Raw genomic sequence first — 23,323 nt, 5'->3', positions numbered from 1 at the left:
AGATAAAGACGTGCAAACAAAACAAATTATGAACAAATGGAAATTTATAAATTGTTCCTCCTTCTAAAATTAATTTGACAATTAAGTTATGAGAAACAGAACACCATATTCTCTCAAGAAATACTAAGCTAAAATTTTGCTGACTGATAAAAATGCTCCATACTCAGAAGATCGATGTTCATTTTCTTTTATTGTCATAAGACTTTTCAAATGGGCATATATTTTAATCTGACATATAAAATCATAACCAGACACACATTTTTATTAGATCATCTGCAGCCCATTAAAAAAAAAACTTTATTGAAGTTTAAATATAATAATACACACTGCACCCATTTGAAGTGTACAATTCAATCAGTTTTGTGAGATGTATACACTTGTGAAACCACCTCCAAAATCAGGGTACAAACGGTTCTATCACCCAAAAAGTAGCTTGGGAGGGTGTGTTTTTCTCTGAGAAGGGGGACATGTGAACAAAGACATGTGAGGGAAATGAGGGGTGTCTAAACTGTGGGTGTCTAATGGAGGAATGAGGAGGCCACTGGGCTGGAGCAGAAGCAGAGAAAGGCAGATGAGGAGCTGGGAGGGAGTGTCTTGCATGGGTGATCACGTACAACGTTAGAGGTGGGTTTATCCGGGATAATACCAGTTTAACCTGTTTTTTTTTTTTTTTTAATTTTTTTTGAGGAAGATTAGCCCTGAGTTAACATCTGCTGCCAATCCTACTCTTTTTGCCGAGGAAGACTGGCCCTGAGCTAACACCCATGCCCATCTTCCTCTGCTCTATATGTGGCATGCCTGCCACAGCATGGCTTGATGAGCAGTGCGTGGGTCCGCACCCAGGATCCAAACTGGCAAACCCCAGGCTGCCAAAGCAGAGCATGCGAACTCAACTGCTGTGCCACCAGGCTGGCCTCTAACCTGCTCTTTTAATTAGTTTAGTAATTATCCTAGATTTTCATTTTTAAACAAAGTATTATCATCACCAATAGAATTATCATCAACGGTACAGTCATGCTCTGCATAACGAAGCTGTGGTCAATGGTGGACTGCATATAAGACGGTGGTCCCATAAAATTAGCACCATATAGCCTAGGTGTGTAATAGGCCACACCATGTAGATTTGTGTAAGTACACTCTGATGTTCGCACAATGATGAAATCCTTTAACGACGTGTTTCTCAGAACATATCCCCATCATTAAGTGACGCATGGCTATATCATCACCACTAATAGTATTATCATCATCAATAGTGTTATTATCATCATTAGTACTATTATTGTCAATAGCTGCCTTAAACTAAGAAGCCAGAGTGGGTTTGGTGGCTAGGACTTCACTTTGCATTTGTAGCATCTACTACCATCTCTTCTAATGGTGTGTGGGCTACACAGTGACTTTAGGAGATGACAAAGATAACCCATCACTCTTCTCCCATCTTTTCCAGGTGAAATGTGAGCAGCGCCTCCCATTCTAGTACTCGCACGCAAGCGCTTGCTGATACAGTAGCTAGGCACAGCTAACTCCTTCCAGTCTCGGTGGCGGGAGAGGTATGAGATGCTCAGCAAGCATCAAGCAGGTGGCTGGTGCCTTGGCCTGTGACATGTACGAGCCTGTCAAGAAACTGATCAGCCATGTCCATGGGAAACTCCAGGTGCGTGTGAACACGTGCGGGAAAGCAGAGATGAGTCAGTCCCGTAGGAGAAAGAATGAGAGAGCAGTCCCAACACTCTTGGCGGTGTTTTTTCTCATCTACTGAATGGTCTAAATCAGGAGTTGCATGTGTTTTCCGTGAAGGGCTATAGTAAATGTTTTAGGAGTTGTGGGCCATACAGTCTCTGTTGCAATTTGACTCTGCTTTTACTGGGGAAAGCAGCCAGAGTAGCCAGTAAATGACTGGGCCTGACCGTGTTCCAATGAAACTTTGTTCATTGACCCCGAAATCTAAATTTCATATAATTTTCATGTCTCAAAATATTGTTCCCAACCTTTTAAAAATGTAAAACAATTTTAGCTTACAGGTCTAACAAAAACAGGCAGTGGGCTGAATTTGGCAACTTTTGATATAAACTTACAGGGTTTTTTTTGGAGGGGGAGTAATGCTTATTTTTTTTTTTAAAGATTTTATTTTTTTCCTTTCTCTCCCCAAAGCTCCCCAGTACATAGTTGTATATTCTTCGTTGTGCGTCCTTCTAGTTGTGGCATGTGGGACGCTGCCTCAGCGTGGTTTGATGAGCAGTGCCATGTCCGCGCCCAGGATTCGAACCAACGAAACACTGGGCCGCCTGCAGTGGAGCGCGCGAACTTAACCACTCGGCCACGGGGCCAGCCCCAGCAATGCTTACTTTTTTGAGAAACTCTCCAGGCAGCACTGAGATTAAATACAGTGTGTGTTTAATGAAAAACAAATTAAGTAATACATCTCCATTTTCTCAGAAAGCTGATGAATTTGTAACTTGTACAAAATGTTTTTCAACATCAACCATCCATAGTGCCAACTCAGAGCATATGAAAATTATAACTCTCAGATCTGCCAATGAAGTACCAGCATATTCTTCAACAGTGAGTCATTCTTTTAAGAAGACCATGTCCAAAAGCAAGGCTGCAGCGGCAGGCGGAGCTACATATAACCGTGGAAAAGGACTTTTCTCTTACAGCAACTGGTAGTCCCTCTACTATGTTAATTTCTCTCATTTTTCCATTTTAAGGTTTGTAATGCACAAATGAAAGACAAAGCAATAGCTGTTTACATGTTGGTTCTATTAATAGAAGAACCTTACAACTGCTAACGATGCCAGTTTTATATCAATGTCAACCACATGCTTCAAACAGAATATCAGGTAACCTTAATAATCATTTGATTTTTGAAGGTGAAACACCTGACATTATTATTAATGCTACTGTAAACTCAGTGAAAAAGTTCCACATTGAATGTAAAGTGGTCTTATTAAATCAAGAACCTGTGGGGCAGAAGTAGTCAGAATTAGTTATAGTACACACACAACGCATGACTGCATCAAAACAAGCTGCGATATTCTACCTATGGAAAACAAAGTTATCGTTGTCAAATTGTACAAATATGTCTGTATATTCACAGAGTAACAGAATAATTTTTTGTGAAGTTGATTCTGAATACAAAAAAACCTAAAGCATGGCAGTGCATTAAAAATTGTGTACTAGGGGGCCGGCCCGGTGGTGCAGCCGTTAAGTTAACACGTTCTGCTTTGGCAGCCCAAGGTTTGCCGGCACAGATCCCGGGTGCGGACATGCCACCACTTGGCAAACCATGCTGTGGCAGGTGTCCCACATATAAAAAAAAAGCAGAGGAAGATGGGCACAGATGTTAGCTCAGGGCCAGTCTTCCTCACCAAAAAGAGGAGGACTGGCAGCAGATGTTAGCTCAGGGCTAATCTTCTTCTTCAAAAAAAAAATAAATTGTGTATTAGGAATGTGTGAGCCTTTGTAGAACTCCTTTTTAAAATGGAGCATAATAAACCCTGCAGCTTTTAAAATATTTAAGAAATTGCAATCACTGAAAACAAAGCATGTAACCAAGAATACCCTGAAATTGATCTCTTGAGGAGGGAAAAACTGAACAAATAAAAGGGTAAGAGCTCAAACAGTTTATTTCATTTTGAAATACTATAACGGCATTTTGGATATCTCAATTTTCGGTGAAGCTGTTTTTAATTAATTAGTTATTTAAATTTATACTCTGCCCTAGAATGGAATAAAATTGAAAGGCCCGCCTATAGTTTTGAGGCATCTAAATTTGATGAAGCATTCAAAAGATCATAAATAAAGGCAGTTTATTAAAAATTTGTCAAATAAAAATACTCTGAATGGAGGCAAAAAGACAATACTTGGGAAAATACTTAGGAGAAAATATTTGTATGTTCCAAAACGAAGAAATTCAGAATTGAGAGATTTTATCAATTAAGAATACTATGATAGCGGCTGGCCCGGTGGCGCAGCCGTTAAGTTCGCACGTTCTGCTTCCCAGCAGCCTGGTGTTTGCTGGTTCAGATCTGGGTGCGGACATGGCACCACTTGGCAAAAGCCATGCTGTGGCAGGCGTCCCATGTATAAAGAAGAGGAAGATGGGCATGGATGTTAGCTCAGGGCCAGTCTTCCTCAGCAAAAAGAGGAAGATTGGCAGTAGTTAGCTCAGGGCTGATCTTCCTCAAAAAAAAAAAAAAAAAAAAAAGAATACTATGATAGGGGGCTGGCCTGGTGGCATAGAGGTTAAGTTTGCATGCTCTGCTTCAGCTGCCTGGGGTTCGCCAGTTCAGATTCCAGGCACAGACCTATGCACTGCTCATCAAGCCATGCTGTGGCAGGTGTCCCACATATAAAATAGAGGAAGATGGGCACCGATGTTAGCTCAGGGCCAATCTTCCTCACCAAAAAGCAGGGGGGAAAAAAAAGAATAGGCACTTGAACCTTTCAAGTAACTTGGTTGCCCTACTTAAAAAAGAAAAAGAATACTATGATATACAGAGATGTATGTAAAAATTTCAAATACTAAATATAAACACAACTTTTATGAAGAGGGTGGGCAATGTTATGAAAGAAAAAAGACATGGAAAGTACAGTCTTCAGAAACATAGGGTGACACAGTGTGGAAGTGAGAGTGTAGAGGAGGCCTCTCAGTGAGTCATGCCTGCTGCCATCCTGCCCTTGCACAGTGTCCTTTCCCTGATTCCAGACTTGCCTGGGCACTTGTTTTTGTCCAACAGAATGCAGTGGACATGATGGTAGAAACCTCAAGGCTACGTCATGAGAAGGTCATGAGAAGGCTTGCAGCCTGGTCTAGGTCTCCGGAACATGCTTTCTGAGGAAGCTAGCAAACACATAACAATCCAACAGTCCTGAGACTGCCATGTCAAGGGGAAACCCAAGCTAGCTGTGGGTGGGGAAGGCAGCATGGGAGAGATGCCAGGCCACCCCAGCTGAGGCATGTGAGAGGCACATGAGTGCAGATGCCATCTTCCACATGACAAGACCCAGCTGCCATTGCACTGCAACTGCCGGAGGAGACCCCGTGCGAGAACCATCCAGCTGAGTCCAGTCAATCCACAGAAACACAAGAGAAAGTCAAATTGTTCCTGCGAGCCGCTAAGTGTCAGAGAGGTTTGTTATGCGGCAGTACACAACCAGAACACACAGCACCAGAGACAAACATAACTGATAAACTGATTAAAGTATGTGAACATATGCCAAAAACAATGATTCTGCTTCTGCTAACTTTTAATGTTCACATAATCAATATAATTTTCAAAATGTCTTTTAATATACACAGGTATATTTTTTAAAGGAAATATTCTGAAAATAGTTTTGTGGGGTTTTTTGGTGAGGAAGATTGTCCCCAAGCTAACATCTGTCCCAATCCCCTCTATTTTGTATGTGGGACACCACCACAGCATGGCTTGATGAGCAGCATGTAGGTCCGTGCCCAGGATCTGAACCTGCGAACTCTAGGCCACCGAAGCAGAGCACTCGCACCTAACCACTATGCCATTGGGCCAGCCCCTGAAAACAGTTTTTGATAAGCCTTTTCACAGGTTCTCCAATTAATAAAACCAGTGTTGGGTCAATAAATATATCAAAAAACTGTAGAAATTTAATTAAGCACCCCTTTTCAGTCTCAAAAATGTCCTGGTTTGGATGTAGACATGGTCACCCTGTCTACAGGCCACCCTATGGACGCTGGCTTACAATGAATGATGGCAAAGACAGTGGAGCATTTCAAGTTGCATGACCTGGTCTGACCTGAATTCTGTGGGCTCGCTCTGGTTGCTGTGTTGGGGCAAAGAATAAGCAGAGAGAGAAGTCAGGAGAGGCTACTCCACAATCCATGAAGAGACGAAACGGCAGCAATGGCAGAAACTAATGATTTATGGACATATATTCTGTAACTGGCCACCTCATTCAACTCATTAGTGTTGACAGTTTTCAATTGGTTTTTAAAGACAGGCAATCATATTCAAATAATGATAGCCCTTTCAATATTTATATCTTTTATTATTTGTCTAACTGTATTGGCTAAAACTTTCAGAATAATGTTAAATATGGTTTTATTTCCTTTCCCAAAGAAAACTTTGTAAATGTTGAATATTTGTGTTAATTCTACACTGAGAATCAACTGATTCACCAGAGGGTAGAGAGGCCTTTAGAAGGTTAAAAGTCTTGCTCAAGTCATCACTTTTTCAACCATTTTGTTGTTTCTTTAAACAAAGCCAAAATAACCAAAAACTCCAACGAGTCAGTGACTTTGAGACTCGACAGCCACTGGTGCTGATCCAAGTCTACGGAGAAGGACTAACCCAGAAGAGTCGAGAGAGCGGAGAAGAACGTTAGGCTCACATGCCAACTATGCCAGAGGAAACAGTCCCAGAGAATGGTCGAGTCGCTCTGAGTTTCAAGGGCATGTCTTTAACATTTCAGAAAGCGGTTCAGATGCTTGCCTTCTGCTCGTCTTCCATTTCAAGGAAATAATCTTTTGAAAATGGACTGGTCAGAGTACCAGAACTAGATAGATTCTTCTCTACGTGTCAAAGAAGTTTGGCTACAACTTACAATTCATTTTCTCTTTCAAGATAATATGCTTTTTTATACAACTAGAAGTCACTGAGAGGAATGAAAGTCAGATTTGAATTCTGACAGAAGATCAAAAAAGATCAAGGGAAAAAAAAAGATAAACAGAAATCTAATCCTGGATAAATTAATGGGTTAGATTTTTCCTAACAACTTCTAATTGAATATATGCAGGTTCATGTCCTTTTGTTATTGTTATTAAACCACATTTTTCAAATAACAAGAGTTTACAAAGGAAAATACTTACACACTTCAGCTTACTGTTCCAGAGCCAGGTCGCCACGCTTCTTCTATAAAGGGCCAGACAGTATTCTAGGTTTGTGGGCAAGCATTGTCGAAACTACACAACTCTGCTACCGCAGCACAAACAGCCACAGGTACCACAGAAATGAGTGAGCTCTGCTGTGTTCCAATAAAACTTTATTTATGGACATTGAAATCTGAGTTTCATATCATTTTTATGTGTCACAAAACATTATTCTTCTTTGGATTTCTTAAAAACTATTAAAAATGTAACAACCATTCTTAGCTCATGGGCAGGACAAAAACAGGCAGCAGGCCACTTTGCCAACCCTCGTTCTAGGGCACCTAACTCTGCTCTCAGAGCAGAAAAAGACAACAATGACAAGTTATGCGTAGTCCTTTACTACAATGATGATACCACGGAAAAATCGTCAGTGGGACGGCCAGCAGCTACAGATTCTCAAGTGAGGCCTTTGTGACTTTTTTGGAGCTGAAAGATTCAATCCATAGTATAGGGCAGTTTTTTTCCCCTTACACTAGAGCTAACGAGACTGTATGGGGAACAAGCCCCCCCGCCCCGCAGTTTCATACTATCTTCAAACAATCAGGTCACAGTAATAAGAGTGTAACACAAGTTGTCTAAAGAATCTGATTTAATTTCTCAAGTTGTGAGCTACTCAACAAAAATCACAAACTGCTAAAGTTTAAAGGTTCAAGGAGCTAAATACAAGAGGAAGCAGATGAAGAGATCACCTTTTTAAGTATTTAATGCAACCTATAAACTACAATCCCACTGGATCACTGACTTGCTGGACTATCAAATGTTCCATTCAAAAGTCAACCCTTGGGGCCGGGCCAGTGGCACAGCGGCTAAGTGCACACATTCTGCTTCGCCGGCCCGGGGTTCACTGGTTCGCATCCCGGGTGTGGACATGGCACCACTTGGCAAAAGCCATGCTGTGGTAGGCGTCCCACGTATAAAATACAGGAAGATGGGCATGGATGTTAGCTCAGGGCCAGTCTTAGCAAAAAGAGGAGGATTGGCAGCAGTTGGCTCAGGGCTAATCTTCCTCAAAAAAAAGACAAAAAGTCAACCCTTTTTACTTTAACCATTAAATAGAAATAAGCACCGCAAAAAAGGTACATTTTCATTCTCTCATCTGCAGACTACTGCAAATTCAGTTCTCAAATCAGCCACTCATCTGAATTCCCTGGGGAGCCTGTTAAAATACAGATTCCCAGGCAGCAGCCTGACAGACTCCTGCTATTGAGTTGCTCTGAGGTAGGGCCCGAGAATCTACATTTCTAATAAGCAAACGTATTATTGTGACATAGCTGAGTTCACCTCCTGGCTCTGGGAACCATGGGCTAGTTGACAGTCTTTTTTCTTAACTGAAAATTTCATTGAGATAATTGTAGGTTCACATGAAGCTGTAAGAAATAATAAGAGAGATCCCATGTACCTCATTTCCCCCAATAACATCCTGCAAAACTACAGTACACTATCACAACCAGGATACTGACATGGATACAATCCAATGATATTATTCAGAGTGCCTCAGGTTTATTTTTCATTTGTGGTATGTATATTCTATACAATTTTATCACATATACATGGGTTCATGTATCCACCATTACAGCTAAGATACAGACCATTTCCATCACCACAAGGATCCCTTGTGTTGCTCTTTTATAACCACACCCACCTCCTCCCTCTCCCTTCCTCCCCCTCTTCCCAAGCTATGGCTATCCCAAATCTGTTCTCCATTTCTGACAGTCCTTGAAATGAAGATGCTGAAGTTGACAGAGTTGGATGGACAGATGGTAACTAATTCAGCAGAGAAAGGTGAAATCCAAGTGTCTGCCGGCTCAGGATCTGGGTGCACCAGGTACCCCAGGAGTCGGGAGAGCTCCCACTCACCAAGGAGACAAGTGACAGAAGCTTGTTTTTTGGAGAAATCAAGAGAAGGCATTCCATGGGGCTGGCACCGTGGCCGAATGGCCAAGTTCGTGGGCTCCACTTTGGTGGCCCAGGGTTTCACTGGTTTGGATTCTGGGCGCGGACATGGCATGGCTCATTAAGCCATGCTGAGGTGGCGTCCCACATGCCACAACTAGAAGGACTCACAACTAAAAATATACAACTATGTACCTGGTGGCTTTGGGGTGAAAAAGGAAAAATAAAATCTTTAAAAAAAAAAAAAAATTAGGGGCTGGCCCGGCGGCGCAGCGGTTAAGTGCGCACATTCCGCTTCAGCAGCCCGGGGTTCGCTGGTTCGGATCCCAGGTGCAGACATGGCAGTGCTTGGCAAAAGCCATGCTGTGGTAGGTGCCCCACATATAAAGTAGAGGGAGATGGGCACGGATGTTAGCTCAGGGCCAGTCTTCCTTAGCAAAAAGAGGAGGATTGGCAACAGATGTTAGCTCAGGGCTGATCTTCCTCAAAAAAATAAATAAATAAAAATAAAAAAAAAAAGAGAAGGCGTTCCAGGTACAGCTGCGGAGGTGTGGGGCACATACTGGAAACAAAGGTGAAGTGAAACTCTGCACACCAAACAGTCGCTTCCCAAACTTCCTACCCCAGTCAGCAACAAGACTGCCGTCAGCCAGGCGGGAGACTGGCGGCTTCCTCTCAGAGAAGAATCATCTGCTAATTAGAAAAGGCCTTTAGACACCAACCATGGCAGGGAGTCTCCAAACGTCCCAGAGTGAAGCCTGTCAGTGACAAGCCCTGCCAATACAAGGAGCAGCTACTCAGCCTCACTGCCTCACTCTTCACGAGCAGACAGCCAAGGACTGTCAGACATCGAGGAAAACCTCCAACACGAAGTCTGAAACCAAGTAAAGATCAAAAAGAACCAGAAAGCAGAGAATACAAATGCCAAAGAAAATGGCAAGAAATCTGAAAGTAATATCCTTAAAAAAAATAAGAGATATTGCATTAATAATAAAAAATAACATTGATGAATGCCTATTGTGCGCCAGGAACTCTTCAAGTATTTGACATGCATTATTCCATGTAATCCTTTCATCAACAACGTGAGGTAGGTACTATTAGCTCCATTTCACAGATGAAGAAACTGAGGAACAGAGAAGTGAAGTACCTTACTCAAGGTCCCATAGCTGACAAGGTGAGTGGCAGAGGCAGGACTGGAACCCAGGGCATCCATCTCTAGAGCTCAAGCACCAAAGCCCTCCCCTCTACCTTCCCATGAATTTCTAGGCCTGTGGTGTCAGACGAAACTGAGAGGAAAGTTTCAGTTTCAACAGACTTTGGAAATCAATTAGTGATAGATTTATAGAAAACGAATCAAAAGGAACCAAATGAGACAATTATTAACACCACGGAGGAAAAAGCATATTAACAAAGGTCAGGTAATCATGGTCTACTGTCTGGCTCAGCTGAGTATTTATACAGTGAATATTAATTTAACCCAAAAGACTATTATAACTACAATGGATGGAAAGAAAAACATGTACCATGTTGGGGAACTATATCCTTATCTTTTCTGGCAGGAGGTCAGGAGATATTTACTAAAACTGAAAAAACAAAGAGAGAACAATATAAATATGCAATTTAGAAATGCAGAAGAAATTTCAGAAGAAAGAGCTCAGAGTGGCTGCCTCCGGGCAACAGGAGTCAGGAGTTGAAAGGAGGGGTGGGAAGGGTATAAGTCTAACAACTCTTTGCCTCTCTAAACTATTTACTCATACAGTCATGCGCTGCATAATGATGTTTCGGTTGACGACAGACCACATATATGATGATGGTCCCATAAGATGAGTACCATTAGCCTAGGTGTGTAGTAGGCTGTACCACCTAAGCTTGTGTAAGTGCGCTCTATGATGTTCACACAACGAAATCAACTAATGATGCATTTCTCAGAACGTATCCCTGTCATTAAGCGATGCATGACTACATTACTTCGACAAAAAAAAAACTGAAAAAAATTTCCCACACCTTAGACTTCGAAACTAGAGGCTACTTAAAGACTATTAACATCTCAAAAAGTTATGATATGCATATTTAAAAGTTAGTAGACTTCTTGTGCCTGTTAAGTCTAGTCTCACATGTTTCTTGATCAGGAGGATCCAACATAACCAAATGACACCATTACTCACAGGCAGGGCCTGGAGTAGGAGAGATGGGGCCCAGCCTCTTCTTGGCAGCCACCAGCCATCAACAAAAGCCCAACCATTCCTGATCCAAAGGTTCTCCAGCCCAGAAGGGAGCATTATCTGCCAGCCCAGAATCTACTCCCGGACTGGCTCTGTAAACAGGCTGGAAAACTTATTTATTTGCTCAGGAAGATTAGCCCTGAGCTAACATCTGTGTCAATCTTCCTCTATTTTGTGTGTGGGATGCTGCCACAGAATGACTGACGAGTGTTGTAGGTCCGTGAATGGATCTGAACTCGTGAACCCAGGCCGCCAAAGCAGAGCATGCTGAACCCAACCACTACGCTACAGGGTCAGCCCCTGGAAATCTTATTTTTATCTCAGTTATATATCCCGCCCCTGCTGCCTCTTGGGCAATGTAGGTCCTTGCCACGTCATGTTCAAGATGAGATAGTCATTAAAAGCGCAGTTTCCATTAATCCTCAGCAGCCCACGTTGTCCAGTGTTTCTTATACCAAGCCAAAATCATCTTCCTGCTATTGGGTGTTTCTGTTCTCTTGACCCGTCACAAATTAAGGCTAGTCACTGTTTCTCATTAGGGAAATGGAAGATGTACCTCTTCGACCTCAAGTCCTACTAATTTCCTTCATCAGTGTTCCAGACACTCCAGCCTCTTTGCTATTCCTCGAACATACAAGACCCACTTCACCTTTGCACTGGTTGTTCCTTCCATCTGGGAAGCTCTTCTTCAGATATCCACAGGGATAACTCTTCTCTCCTCATCTTCCTTCTCAATGAGGCCTGACCACCCTATTTAAAACTGCAGCCCTCCCTCCTTACCCCAAATCTATTTTCCTGTCACAGCATTATCATCCTCTAATACATTATATAATTTGTGTATTGTGCTTATTGCATATTATTTGGCTCTCTCAACTAGACTGCTAAGCTTCATGAGAGGGCAGAGTCTTGTGCACTGTTATTCTCTGCTGCATGTCCACACCTGGAAGAGTGCCTGGCTCCTTACAGTCACCCAATTTAAATTACTTTGTGAATAAATGGATCATCTTGACCATACTCACCTCCAACCAACAAAAGATGTTAAATTGTTGCTAATATTAAGCCGGTGAGTCAATTAAAGACCACCATTTTTCCCCATCTCGCCTTCTCTTAGCTAGCACATTTATCCCTTCCATTCTAGTTCACTGAGATCTTTTAGGATCTCGGTTTTGTCCTTCCATCTGGGGTCACCTGTGAATGTGACAAACACATCTTCGTTGACATCACTCATAAAAACTCTGAGCGCGGCAAGCTAGAAAGTTCCTTACCCCTGACTCTCGCCAGGTTGGAAATGATGCACTAATTAACCCTCTTTGAATAGAATCAGTTGTTCATTCAGCCAGGAATGTTCCAATCTGAATTATATTCATGTTTATATTTTTTTATCTGGCCATAAGGATAATGTGAGGAATTTCTGTCAAATGCAGTCTCCATAGTAACTGTTTACTAATTGAGAATTCCACTAAAAGTGGCAATTACGTTAAGAGGTAATGTGAAATCTGCTTGTTTTACGGCTGATGAGCCCATGGCGGCTCTTGTGAGACCGTCTCCAAAGACTCATTCAACCTGAGATCGAAGTTGAAACCTGTGTTCTCCAATGTTACGGAGGATCAAACTCAAACCTACCAGGGTTTCCAAGAACAATTCTGCCCCCTACCTCACATCTATAAACAACAGTCTTTTTTTAAAAAAGATTTTATTTTTCCTTTTTCTCCCCAAAGTCCCCCCGTACATACTTGTATATTTTTAGTTGTGGGTCCTTCTAGTTGTGGCACGTGGGATGCCGCCTCAGCACTGCCCGACGAGTGGTGCCACGTCCGTACCCAGGATCCGAACCAGCGAAACCCTGGGCCACCAAGGCGGAGCGCGCGAACTTAACCAATGGGCCACGGGGCCGGCCCCATATAAACAATACTCTTTAATTCTTATTTATAAGTGATTATGCTGACAGGATGGGGGTGGAACAGTCCTCCAACCAGCACCCACTTAAATAGCTTTCTCTATGCCTTCTACAGTCAGCCACCTCTTCTCTTCCCCAAAGACTCCACTTTATATAACAGCACTTTCCCAGACTTGATCCCTTCTCCTTATACGACAACTTCCCAATTTCTTCAAATTCAATAGCAGCCCATTTCTGCATACGGTAAATTGCCCCTTCCTGCCATTGAGTACAACAAACATATGGGTTCAAACAGCTTTTCTTCTGCACAATTATCCTGTCAGCCAAGTCGAGTCAGTTTATGACATCAGAATCATTTCCACAGAACAGACTGAAGTCATAACCACAGGCACATTCTGATGGCTATAATCATTACCCATGGCAACCAAAACAAATCTTTTTAAAAATCCTTTAAAAGTAATTGAGTAATGTACTCATACATCTTTATGAAAACATTTTAAGATTTAAAAATATTTTATTGGTCATATGTCTTCCTTGATACATTATTTAAATTTTTTTTTCTGATAAAGCTGAATCGTGCTTTTAAGCTATTACAGGAACCACACCGATAAGCTGGCCTTTCTAAAATCAGAAAGGAGGTCTTGCCAAGGAATTTATGTCAGCCTCTGTAATACTGAAAGGAGAACAGAATGGTCCAAGAAACAGCGTGACAATCTCCATGAACTGTTACATAACAGGGTAAAAAGAAGGCAGTCTATACCCTCAGAGACAGACAACCACACCCCTCAAACAATCCCCAACTTAGGGCTCTGCTTCACGTGGAATCTGAACAAGTTCATTAAGAAGGCAGTAATAAAGTTCAACGACACTGTCTGAGATCTTGTCATCCAACTCTCAAAGTGGCTGCCATCCAGAGAGAGAGATTTATGGGTATTAACAAATGAGAGGAATTAATATAATCAATATGAAGTGACCATAGCACAGAACAACCTTACTGTACGATCCTAGTCTCTAAGAGGCAAGAAATGTAGATGGATTATGCAAATAAAAGAGATCTTAAAGACGAAGGTAGGACGGCCAAGGCGGTCCAGTTAGATTCCAGTTACACACAGTCCTCGTGGACGCAGATGAACCTCATCATCCGTCCAACCATAAATTCCTTCCCCGACACTGGCTCAATATGGAGGGCCCCTGAGACCCTAGGACCCAAGCAACCTGAGCCTGGCATTTTCTAGCAGGAAATACAGAAGAATCTGCTCCCACTCAGCAAAGACAGAAAACAAAGGCAACTAAGAACTTTGGGGACTTGGGGCCTTCTGACCCCAAGCAGTGGACCTTGTGGTGAACTTTTCATTTCACACAAGAAGTGAGCTAAGGCTGGAGGAGTAACCTGACCGAGGGCAGAGAACTGGAGGGTGGAATCCAAAGCCCAATTCAGGACTCTTGACTCCAGGTAGAAAGCTCTACCATGCCGCCTCCTGTGTGCGCACGCACGCACGTGTGTATTCCACTGGCTGAACACACACTGGAGGTGGGATTCCACTCATCCTTCTGGGTCCCACAGTGCTTTCCAAAGCTCAGTTCACACAAACCAAGACTCGCAGGCGGCTGGCCACACTGGAACAGCACTGGCCTCTGTCACAGCAGAAGGCTGATGGTGTCGTCAGAGGGCCATTTTCAAACCCCAATTGAGAGACCCCACCCAACCCAGACACCATGGGCAAAGGAATTGCCTGACGAAGCTGAGTACTTCCCACGTAGTGCCAAATGAAACACTAAAGCAAAATTTAGCTCTTAACCTCACCTTGGTGCTAGTACCAACTTGCATTTATTTAGCAGGCTTGCCTCTCTCTCATAAATTAACATCTATTTCCCATTTTTTCAGTCGTTTAACAACTTGGTGTGGTAGTTGGAGGAGATTCCTCATTTTACAAATGAGAAAACTAAACACAGGTCAAATGGTTTGTTTTGTGTCATGCATCACTGTGTCAGGGTCCATATTTCTAACCTAGAATTTTCCCCACTCGACCTTTTTGCCTGTTCTTGGTACACACACCTGACTGGAAAATCCCTACCCAACAAACTCTTCCTGATGAAAATGGAGAGAACTATCCAGCCATGTTTCAGATGGCAGCATCACAATGTTATCTAGTCTGTCAACCCCCTAAAAGCCATGATCCTTTGTGAGGGTTGAGGTGACAGGCCAGTGCTGAGCCTCAAGGCCGCCAAGAGTCTTCCTCCCTGTGGGCTTCTTAAAAGAGGAGATTACCCCTTTCTTCTTAGGATAAGGAGGTTCCAGACGTTTCTGCTCATCTTGAAAAGCAAAACACTCGGAAAGGGAATGAAAGATACAGCTCAAAATCTTCCCTCAAAATGCTACATAGCCAACATCTGGTTATCACTCAGTATTTCTGGTTAGAAAATATCTTATTTATTTGGAAGCAGTTTATGGAAGTAGCAAAGTATTGGGAATTTTACAGTAACTTGCATGCTTGTGTGAAATGGTCACAGCTGTGCTCCCTCATTCCACAGAAACATGGCCCGGAGACACATTTCTATAGAATCCCAATAAGCAATCACTGCGCACACCCAGATGGCCAATTTTATCATAGGACACAGAGGCTCAGGCTACTGTGATGTTCTCTTTCCCCTTCATTGCTCTGAATGCAGCAAAGACTCCAGCCAGAACAGCAAAGGTACCAAAGCCAAGCCTGTTCCTGCCAGGCTCCCACCCCATCTCCTCCACCCTCACCTCCATTTGCCAGCACTAACCTTTCACACCAGACCTCCCTACAGTGCACTGGCCCCGAGCACCGGCTGGGAGATCCAAGAAGGGAACCCACCAGCACAGTTCAGGGCACCTCAGAGACTATCAACTCTCCCAATTATCTCACACACTCCCTGAGTCAGTTCAGCCAGCGTTTCAATTCTCTACCTCCATCTGACAAATAGATAACTCTGCACTACTGAAGCCAGCACCTGTCGAAGGGGAGGGATGGTGGCAAGGAGCTGCAGTGGCATTTACAAATATACTTCGAAAGGTAGACTTCAAATAAACGGGAGTGTTCTGAATATACGGGCCTTTAAATGCTACAGGGGTCTCCAAAAATTCCATTTTCTGGAATGTATTTGATCAGAATTTCGTATTATCATGCTTCCCAGTTGCAAGCTAGCATTTGTTCTTTTTCTTTAGAAGATTCTCAGGCTGCTTGCCAGGCCATTCTGACCTCACCAACAGAGCCTGGCCACCGAGTCCTCTTAACACAGTCGAACAGGAACACTGGGCCATGCTCCATCAGCCATTCAGTACAACTGGCATCTCAAATTGACCAAGATAGCCTATTTGCCACGGGGCTGGGGCAGCACTCAGACAATTTGCTTCCCTAACAGATCAAAGGAAAAAGATATATGCAGGGCTGGCAATTCTCAGACTTAGGCGCGGCGCTGGGTTACAAGATTCGAACTCCACCGGGGACTCAATTGAGTGAAAGTCACCTCATTGTTGCCCAAACAGCCTGCTGACTGGTGTTGACGGCACTGTTGTCATGGGAAAACGAGAGCATGGGCCCCTGCTTAAAAAAACAGTTTGGAAATGTTCCAAACCTTCTATATTATCTGGTTCTCCATATCCTCACTGGCCCAAGAAATCCTGCTGCCTCCATGTGTGGTGAGGTGGCTGTCCTTTCCCTGATACTGCCCTGTAACTGACTGTCACATGTCAAGGCCTTGTGCAGCATGACTAGAGGACAAGGTCTCAGAGAGCTAGCCTGCGTTTCTGCTTGGGGAGTCTCCTTGGTTTCTGGGAGGACCACGGGACTGGTTTTGTCTTCCTTCCTTATGGTTCAGAATACTTCCCTCTGGGTCAGCAGCAGACGCTTTGCTTTCCATGGAGTTGCCTTCCAGAAAGATACCACTCTGAGACAAAATAAGCAAAATTTTGTTCCACTCAATTTTGTATGTTATTACTTTAAAAAGCCACCAGCACTGAATTATTTTAGACCTGCCTTCTCCTAATAAAGCCTTGCAACAATCCTCATTAACACCGGCCCCTAGCTTACCTTGGGATTGGTTCGCTGCTGCAGTCTCCTCTCTTCCCTCTCCCTCTGCAACCGTTCAAACTCTTCTCTAATTTCAGCTGGAGTTCTCCTCCTTTCCACAACCTATGGGCAGAATCAAGAGAAGACAGGACCCAGAGAGTGAGGAAAACCCACACTGAGAGCTGACATCATTCACTGTGGTGTGTATGTGTTGCCCAGGGGCCCCCTATTCCTCTTCCCCAGGACTCTGAGGCGTCAATGAACGGCAATGAGGTTTTCCACTGGACAGCCCCAGACCCTGGCGAGGTGAGGTGAGGCTCACCGTCGTACTCGCTCCATTCTGCCGCCCTGGTCATTCCCAAGGTTACACTTTTCCTCAGCTCTCCAGAAAGACTTTGGCATCATTTCCTGCATTTTAGTAACTTATCTCCGAGGCTCCAGGAATCTTACAAAGAAATGTCATCTTAAGTCTCACAGTTTAAATTTCCTAAGGAATCCCAGATAAATTTTAACTATCAAAACAAAGGCAAAGCTGTCCACACATACTGCCATCTCTCTCTAGTGTGCTGCGGCCATCGCTAGAGATGCCTTTTGAGCTTCTTGGACCAAGAGATCTTAAGCCATCAGGTCTGGGTGTTTTTAAAATCATGGGACTCTTCTCCCTAAAATATGATGGGAACCTTAGAAGGTGTGATGTCAGTTATTACTCAGGTACCAAACAGGAGATCACGTTAACACTCAGGGATGAACAATGATGTCAGTCAAATCTATGCCAGAGAAAACAAGGCATTCCATCTTGGACTTTCTTAGCTCATCATGAAAGGAAGACAATCTAGTTGAGATTTCAAAGAGGCAGGGAAAGGCCTCACTGGGCCTCAGGTACCACATCTGTGAAAGAGGAAAGGCACCACATGACTTCTAAGGGTCCAAAATTCTATCACCTGTAAGAAACACAGAGAGTGGGAGTAGGACAGACACAACCAAAGTCATTAGATGGGTGAGATGGGAAAAAAACCCCACATAGTATATTCCCTGTATCAGTGGGAGAAATGCGGGAAGTCCTGAGAGGCTGCTCAAAGAACATCTAAAAGGTAGGTGATGTGAGAAAAAGCTACCTTAGAAATCACAAGGTTAAAAATTATTTTAAAAAGACATGCTTATAGCAAAAAATCAATATAGTACAGAAGGATAGGAAGTAAAAAGTAGAATTCCCCCATACCACTCTCCCTCTTCTCACAAGCTACTAACATTTAATTTTTTACGTATCTTTCTAAAAATCTTCTATGCATCTGTATGTATGTATATACATTCTAACACAAATGGGGGTCCTATCACAGGTTTTGTGCAACTTGATTTTATTACTTAGCAATACAGAAAAATAAAAACAAAAATTGGCCTATCCAAAAAAACTTTAAGAAATTTGTTCACTACTGCTTTCAGTAAGTTAAACAGAAAAAAATAATGAAAACGACATTTTCTCCTCTAATAACCCAACATAAATCAATAAATACTAAAAAGGAGGAGATGGTTCTTTTAAAGGAAGTTTTAAAATAAAAACACTGTTAAAATCATCCAAGAACAAACTGAAAGTCCTAAATGGCATGACAGCAGTTCTCGGTGACCTCACAAAAACATACTCGGTCATATTTAACTGATACAGCAAGTTCACTCTGCTAGTTCTTAAAAACACTGAAGGCATGTGCACCCATTTATAGCACTTTCACTTCCCCAAAGTTACCCTATGTCGGACCGAACAAAAGCGAGGTACAGTTTTTCAAAGTTTCCATTATCTTCACAATCTCCTGTCAGTCTCTCCTTTCGTCAAAAGGAAATAAAACTAAAAGAGCTTTAGGGAAATGTAGGCAATCAACTATTCCACCTAACCTTGAAGATCAAGCAAAAATTATTTAAAATACTTTAAAAACTGTTCATGACTCTTAAACCCCAATCCGGTAGACCTGTGACTGCGGAACCACCATTTACTCGGAGCCCTGCCAAGGGTGAGCTAAGCAACTCGTTCCTCAGGAGAGCACTTCTGCCACAGGGCCCAGAGCAACCAGGCTGTTCTACCTGGACGAAAAGATTTCATACTCAGTACTCTATTTAACAAGATGCTCGTGTTAAAGTAGATTAAACAAAAGTTTGATTAGCCATAACTAACCAGTGACATAGACTCCGTGAATATGCCACTATGCCGGTATTTTTTTAATACCAGATTTGTAAGATTCCAGGAATTAAAAGACTGGAAAGCATCAGCCTCCACAGAGGCCAGAAAAGAACAGGATTTGTTTTCAGGAATTCTAGCTGTCTGACCCTTGCTGATTGAATTAATAGCTGGAAATTACTTTCTCTCTGCCACACTCTGTGATAAGCTGAAGAGGCAAATATGCCAAAGGCGTTAAGCCATCCCATTTCTAGTCATATTTTACATAAGTTTTGCAAACAGTTGGTGCATAATCAGAACTAACTGCAAAGTCAAAATGCCTGGCTCCTCTAGAGCAGTGAAGCATGCGGCAGGGCAGGTATCTCCTTCTAGCTCCCACAAGCCCCGGACATCCTTTATTATTTATATCCCTCTTTACACAGAGGACATGATGATGGAGAATGGAAAAGACTAAGCCAGCTGCAAGTCACTTTTTTCCCATTTCAGTAACTCTTAGATACAAGCGTCCAGGGGGACAGCTCCTAAACTGCATTACAGTTGCTAAATACAAAACATTTTTGATGTTTTTCATCAACAGAGTGTATCACATGCAGCCCATGAATCTATACACCTGCACTGTTCACCCTGGCCAGTCACCAACTAGGTCCATCCCTGTGCTGGCCAGGAAGACTGACTGACCTTGTGGAAAGGGGCACAGAGATTTCTAAAAGCTAGGTCTAGTTGGCACAGTGAAAAGAGGATAGAAATCGAGGTTCTCTGACATTATCTAACTTTCTGGGAGACCACAGGTAAGTCACCTCTCTAAGCTTCAGATCCCTGCTATCAATGAGGGGAATTAAACTACCCAATTTCTGAGATGTTGTCTGGTTTGAAAATTCTGATTCTTGGTAGTCAACTTTTATTTTGGAATAATGTTAGAAAATCATTTAGAACTTTAGAAAAGTTACAAAGACAGTACAGAAAGTTCTTGTATACCCCCTCACCCGGCTTTGCCTCATGTTACATAACCACATTTCATCTGTCAAAACTAAGAAACTAACATTAGTACGTTACTATTAACTAAACCTGGACTTTTTGGATTTCTAGTTTTTCCACTAGCATCTCGTTTATGTTCCAGGATCCAGCATTGCATTTCATCATCATGTCTCCTTAGTCTCCTCTGATCTGTGAGAGTTTCTAATTCTTCATTCTCATGACCTTGACCATATTACAGCTCTTAAAGCAGGCTGACTTTCTTAGACACTATAAGACTTAAGTCAATGAGACAGGGAAAAGTGAAATATGAATAATGTAAAGGATTGCAGACAAAAATAAACTGTGGATGATCTGGCCAAAGGATGCTCCTCCAAATGTAATCCAACATCTGAAAGTGCTGAGTAGGTGGTTTCCATTCCACTTGCCAGCTGTTACCAGATTCAACACTGTCAAGGCATTCTCAGCTCAAAGTTGAATTTTCACCATTAGGAAGAAGACATCAATTTCATTTTCATTGTAGGTATCCATATAAGCCCTGCTAACTAACTTTAAGAACTAAGATGGTTGGTTTTACAAATTGGGAACGGCTGCATCTCATTCCTTTGGAGCCCTGCTGGAGAATGACAAAGTCTCTTAAAGGTTAAAAACAAAGACTGAAAACTTACCTAATGACTGAAAACAGAGCCAATATTTTATGCAATCTAAAAAAACTCACATTTCATCTCCAGCGTCCACCAACAGAAAGGGGGTGACCCTACTGCTGGGACAGCGGGTGACTGCTACACCTGTTGAGTGTTTTGATGCCTTTGGATGAAAGGTGTCTCAGACACTAAAGGTTTTAACAGTGTCCTTCATCCTTCACCGACTACTTGTATGTTTAGACCAGCAGATGTGTGGAGATGGATACCTGTCAGCAAAAGTTTAACAGTCTAAAAACACTAGCAACAGCATGAAGTGAACACACCTTCATCTCTGGGGCAAAAGCTACAACTGAAGTGAGAGAATACTCATATTCGACGAGCTGTAGAACTCCTTGAAGGAATGATGGTGCCAGCTTCATACAACGCTCATGGGTTCAGCGACACTTTTGCTTTACAGTATAAATAACGGGCTCGATTTTCCTACTGCATGTCAGGCGCCAATACATCTCTGAGTAAACAGTTGTGGAGGTATCCTCCTGCAGTCTTCTTTGAAGGCATTTTTATCTTAAGTGAAGGCTTAGTATCAATGCAAAAGAAAGCCAATTCTGGTCAATGAGAAATTGATTTCCTTAGAATAGTTTACTAAAAACTACGAATATAAAAGCTTCTCCATTCACCATCTGTGACTGCCTACATATTTTTGCAGTCACTACTGTGTGTGGTTTTGCTTTGCTCCTAATGGGGAGATAAGTTGGTTTGGCGACAAGAAACCACGCAATATTTTGCCAGGAAGATGCTACCCAAGTGCTCCATTAGAGTTGGGATAATGCTGCTGGGAATTAAAAACCTGGACTCTGAAGTCGGGGTATGTACGAGAGGCCTACAGCTTTGCAGTGGCCCTGAAAAACTGTAACCAGCTTCAAAAAACAAGGGAGCTTTAACATAGTGTCCAAAGTGTGAGGAGAAATTTAGTAAATACAACAGGATTCTATTTTCCTTTCTGGACAAAAAAAATATTAAGCAATTATGCCTGACACTTTGCTACAATAAACTAATGTAACATGAAACATTGCTATTTCCATCAAGCCAAAGGCCAGAAACCAAACACCTACTGGAGCCAGGGGAACATGTAGATGAACTGAGGGGCCAGATGTAACACAACAGGGAGTGGTGAGGACTGGCACAAACTGGACAGCACAGTCAGTCTAAAGGGCAGAGGCTCCTCAGATTTAGTTGGGTGCTGTCTCACAGGAAAATTCAGATACAGTTTTATCAGATTATCTGATTTCTTTCAAGAGAAGACAAAAGATTGGATTTTTGTGCACAACCCAAGTTTTAAATGTTAGCAACTACAATTCCTTGTGCGGGCAACCAAAACATGGCTACAGGTGAAATATGTCCCACAAACCACCAATATTAAGCAGTAGTGGAAAGGAAATAGAACCCTGTTTTGCTTCTCTTCTTTCTACTCCTTACCCAAAGGCCCTTAAAAAGTTCTCATACTAGAATGAAAAGAGACAGGCATACAAGCTTGAGATTAAATACCAAAACAACTTCAAGGGAAATCTTACACGATGATGAGAAAATAAATCAATGACAGTCAATTTAACGTTAACAGCCTAACAAAATTTCTTGGGCATCAGAACCAAGTTTCTTTAATGAAATTAAGTAATAATACCTATATGTTCTCATAACAATTTAAAGTTTTACAACTAACTTTCATATTCACATTTCTACTAGATCCTTGTATCTTCATTTTTCAGATAATAACACGGAAGTACAGTCAAATGACTTGCCCAAGGCTCTAAGACTAGTCAGTGGCAGAGCAAAAAAACCCAGAATCTTTGGAATTTTAGTGACTGTTAACATGGCACGGCTGCCCAGGCTAACCTATTTCATGGATATTGGCTCCTTTGTTTCACTCGTATATCTGACAACATTCTAATATGACAGCGCATTAGAGATGGAAGGGTCATCCCAGATAGTTGAATCCAGTAGTTCTCCTCTTCTCTCTGCTTCCATTTTGTTCACGTGCACAACACGTCACCAACAGAAACACCTCCTAAATGCAGTTATTCATAACCTCAGGCTGAGAGAAGAGGCACAGAAATGTGGAGGGGGACGGCAGTGCATGTGTGGACAGCACCGCATCCTTCCAGAAACTGTCTGCCTTCAACCCCACGACCGGCCTGCTCCCTTCTCTTGGGTTAAAAACTACTGATACAGTCGATCCCTCTTACTTCTCACCTGACAAGTTAGGAAACTGAGGAAAGCTGGACGAGTGACTTGCCTACGTTCACATAGCTACAAACCGGCAAAGCCAAGCCTACACCTCAATCTCTTAAACCAAATTACTAGGTGAGGAAGGGACTCCAAAGTCTTCAAATATTCTCAAAGATATTATCAAAGGTTGCAGGATCTGGGGGTTGTTGTTGGATGACTTTTCTGGGTACCAGACGCACGGCTTCTCTTACCTCCCATCCTTCCATTTCCAGTCCTCTCTTTCCATATATATCATAAATGGCCCTGGTGTGGGGGTCACTGAGCACTGCAAATGAAGAACCAAACATGTTTACAAAGTACGAAATTCACT

General features: G+C 42.5%; 1 protein-coding gene across 2 annotated transcripts in view; it reads right to left on the bottom strand.

The window, feature by feature from the left end:
- The window catches only part of DNAJC11 (DnaJ heat shock protein family (Hsp40) member C11), a 63,772-nt gene that overhangs the window by 19,415 nt on the left and 21,034 nt on the right, over window positions 1–23,323 (bottom strand). For both annotated transcript variants that reach the window (XM_014861865.3, XM_070511209.1), the window contains 2 exons: window positions 23,205–23,278; window positions 16,972–17,073 (listed from right to left, as the gene is read on the bottom strand). In XM_014861865.3, the coding sequence (XP_014717351.1) occupies window positions 16,972–17,073; window positions 23,205–23,278 (176 nt within the window). The remainder of the gene's footprint in view (window positions 1–16,971; window positions 17,074–23,204; window positions 23,279–23,323) is intronic.

This window comes from Equus asinus, chromosome 5 (assembly GCF_041296235.1).
Source record: "Equus asinus isolate D_3611 breed Donkey chromosome 5, EquAss-T2T_v2, whole genome shotgun sequence".
Lineage (NCBI taxonomy): Eukaryota > Metazoa > Chordata > Mammalia > Perissodactyla > Equidae > Equus > Equus asinus.
This window is presented reverse-complemented; position numbering and strand designations above follow the sequence as displayed.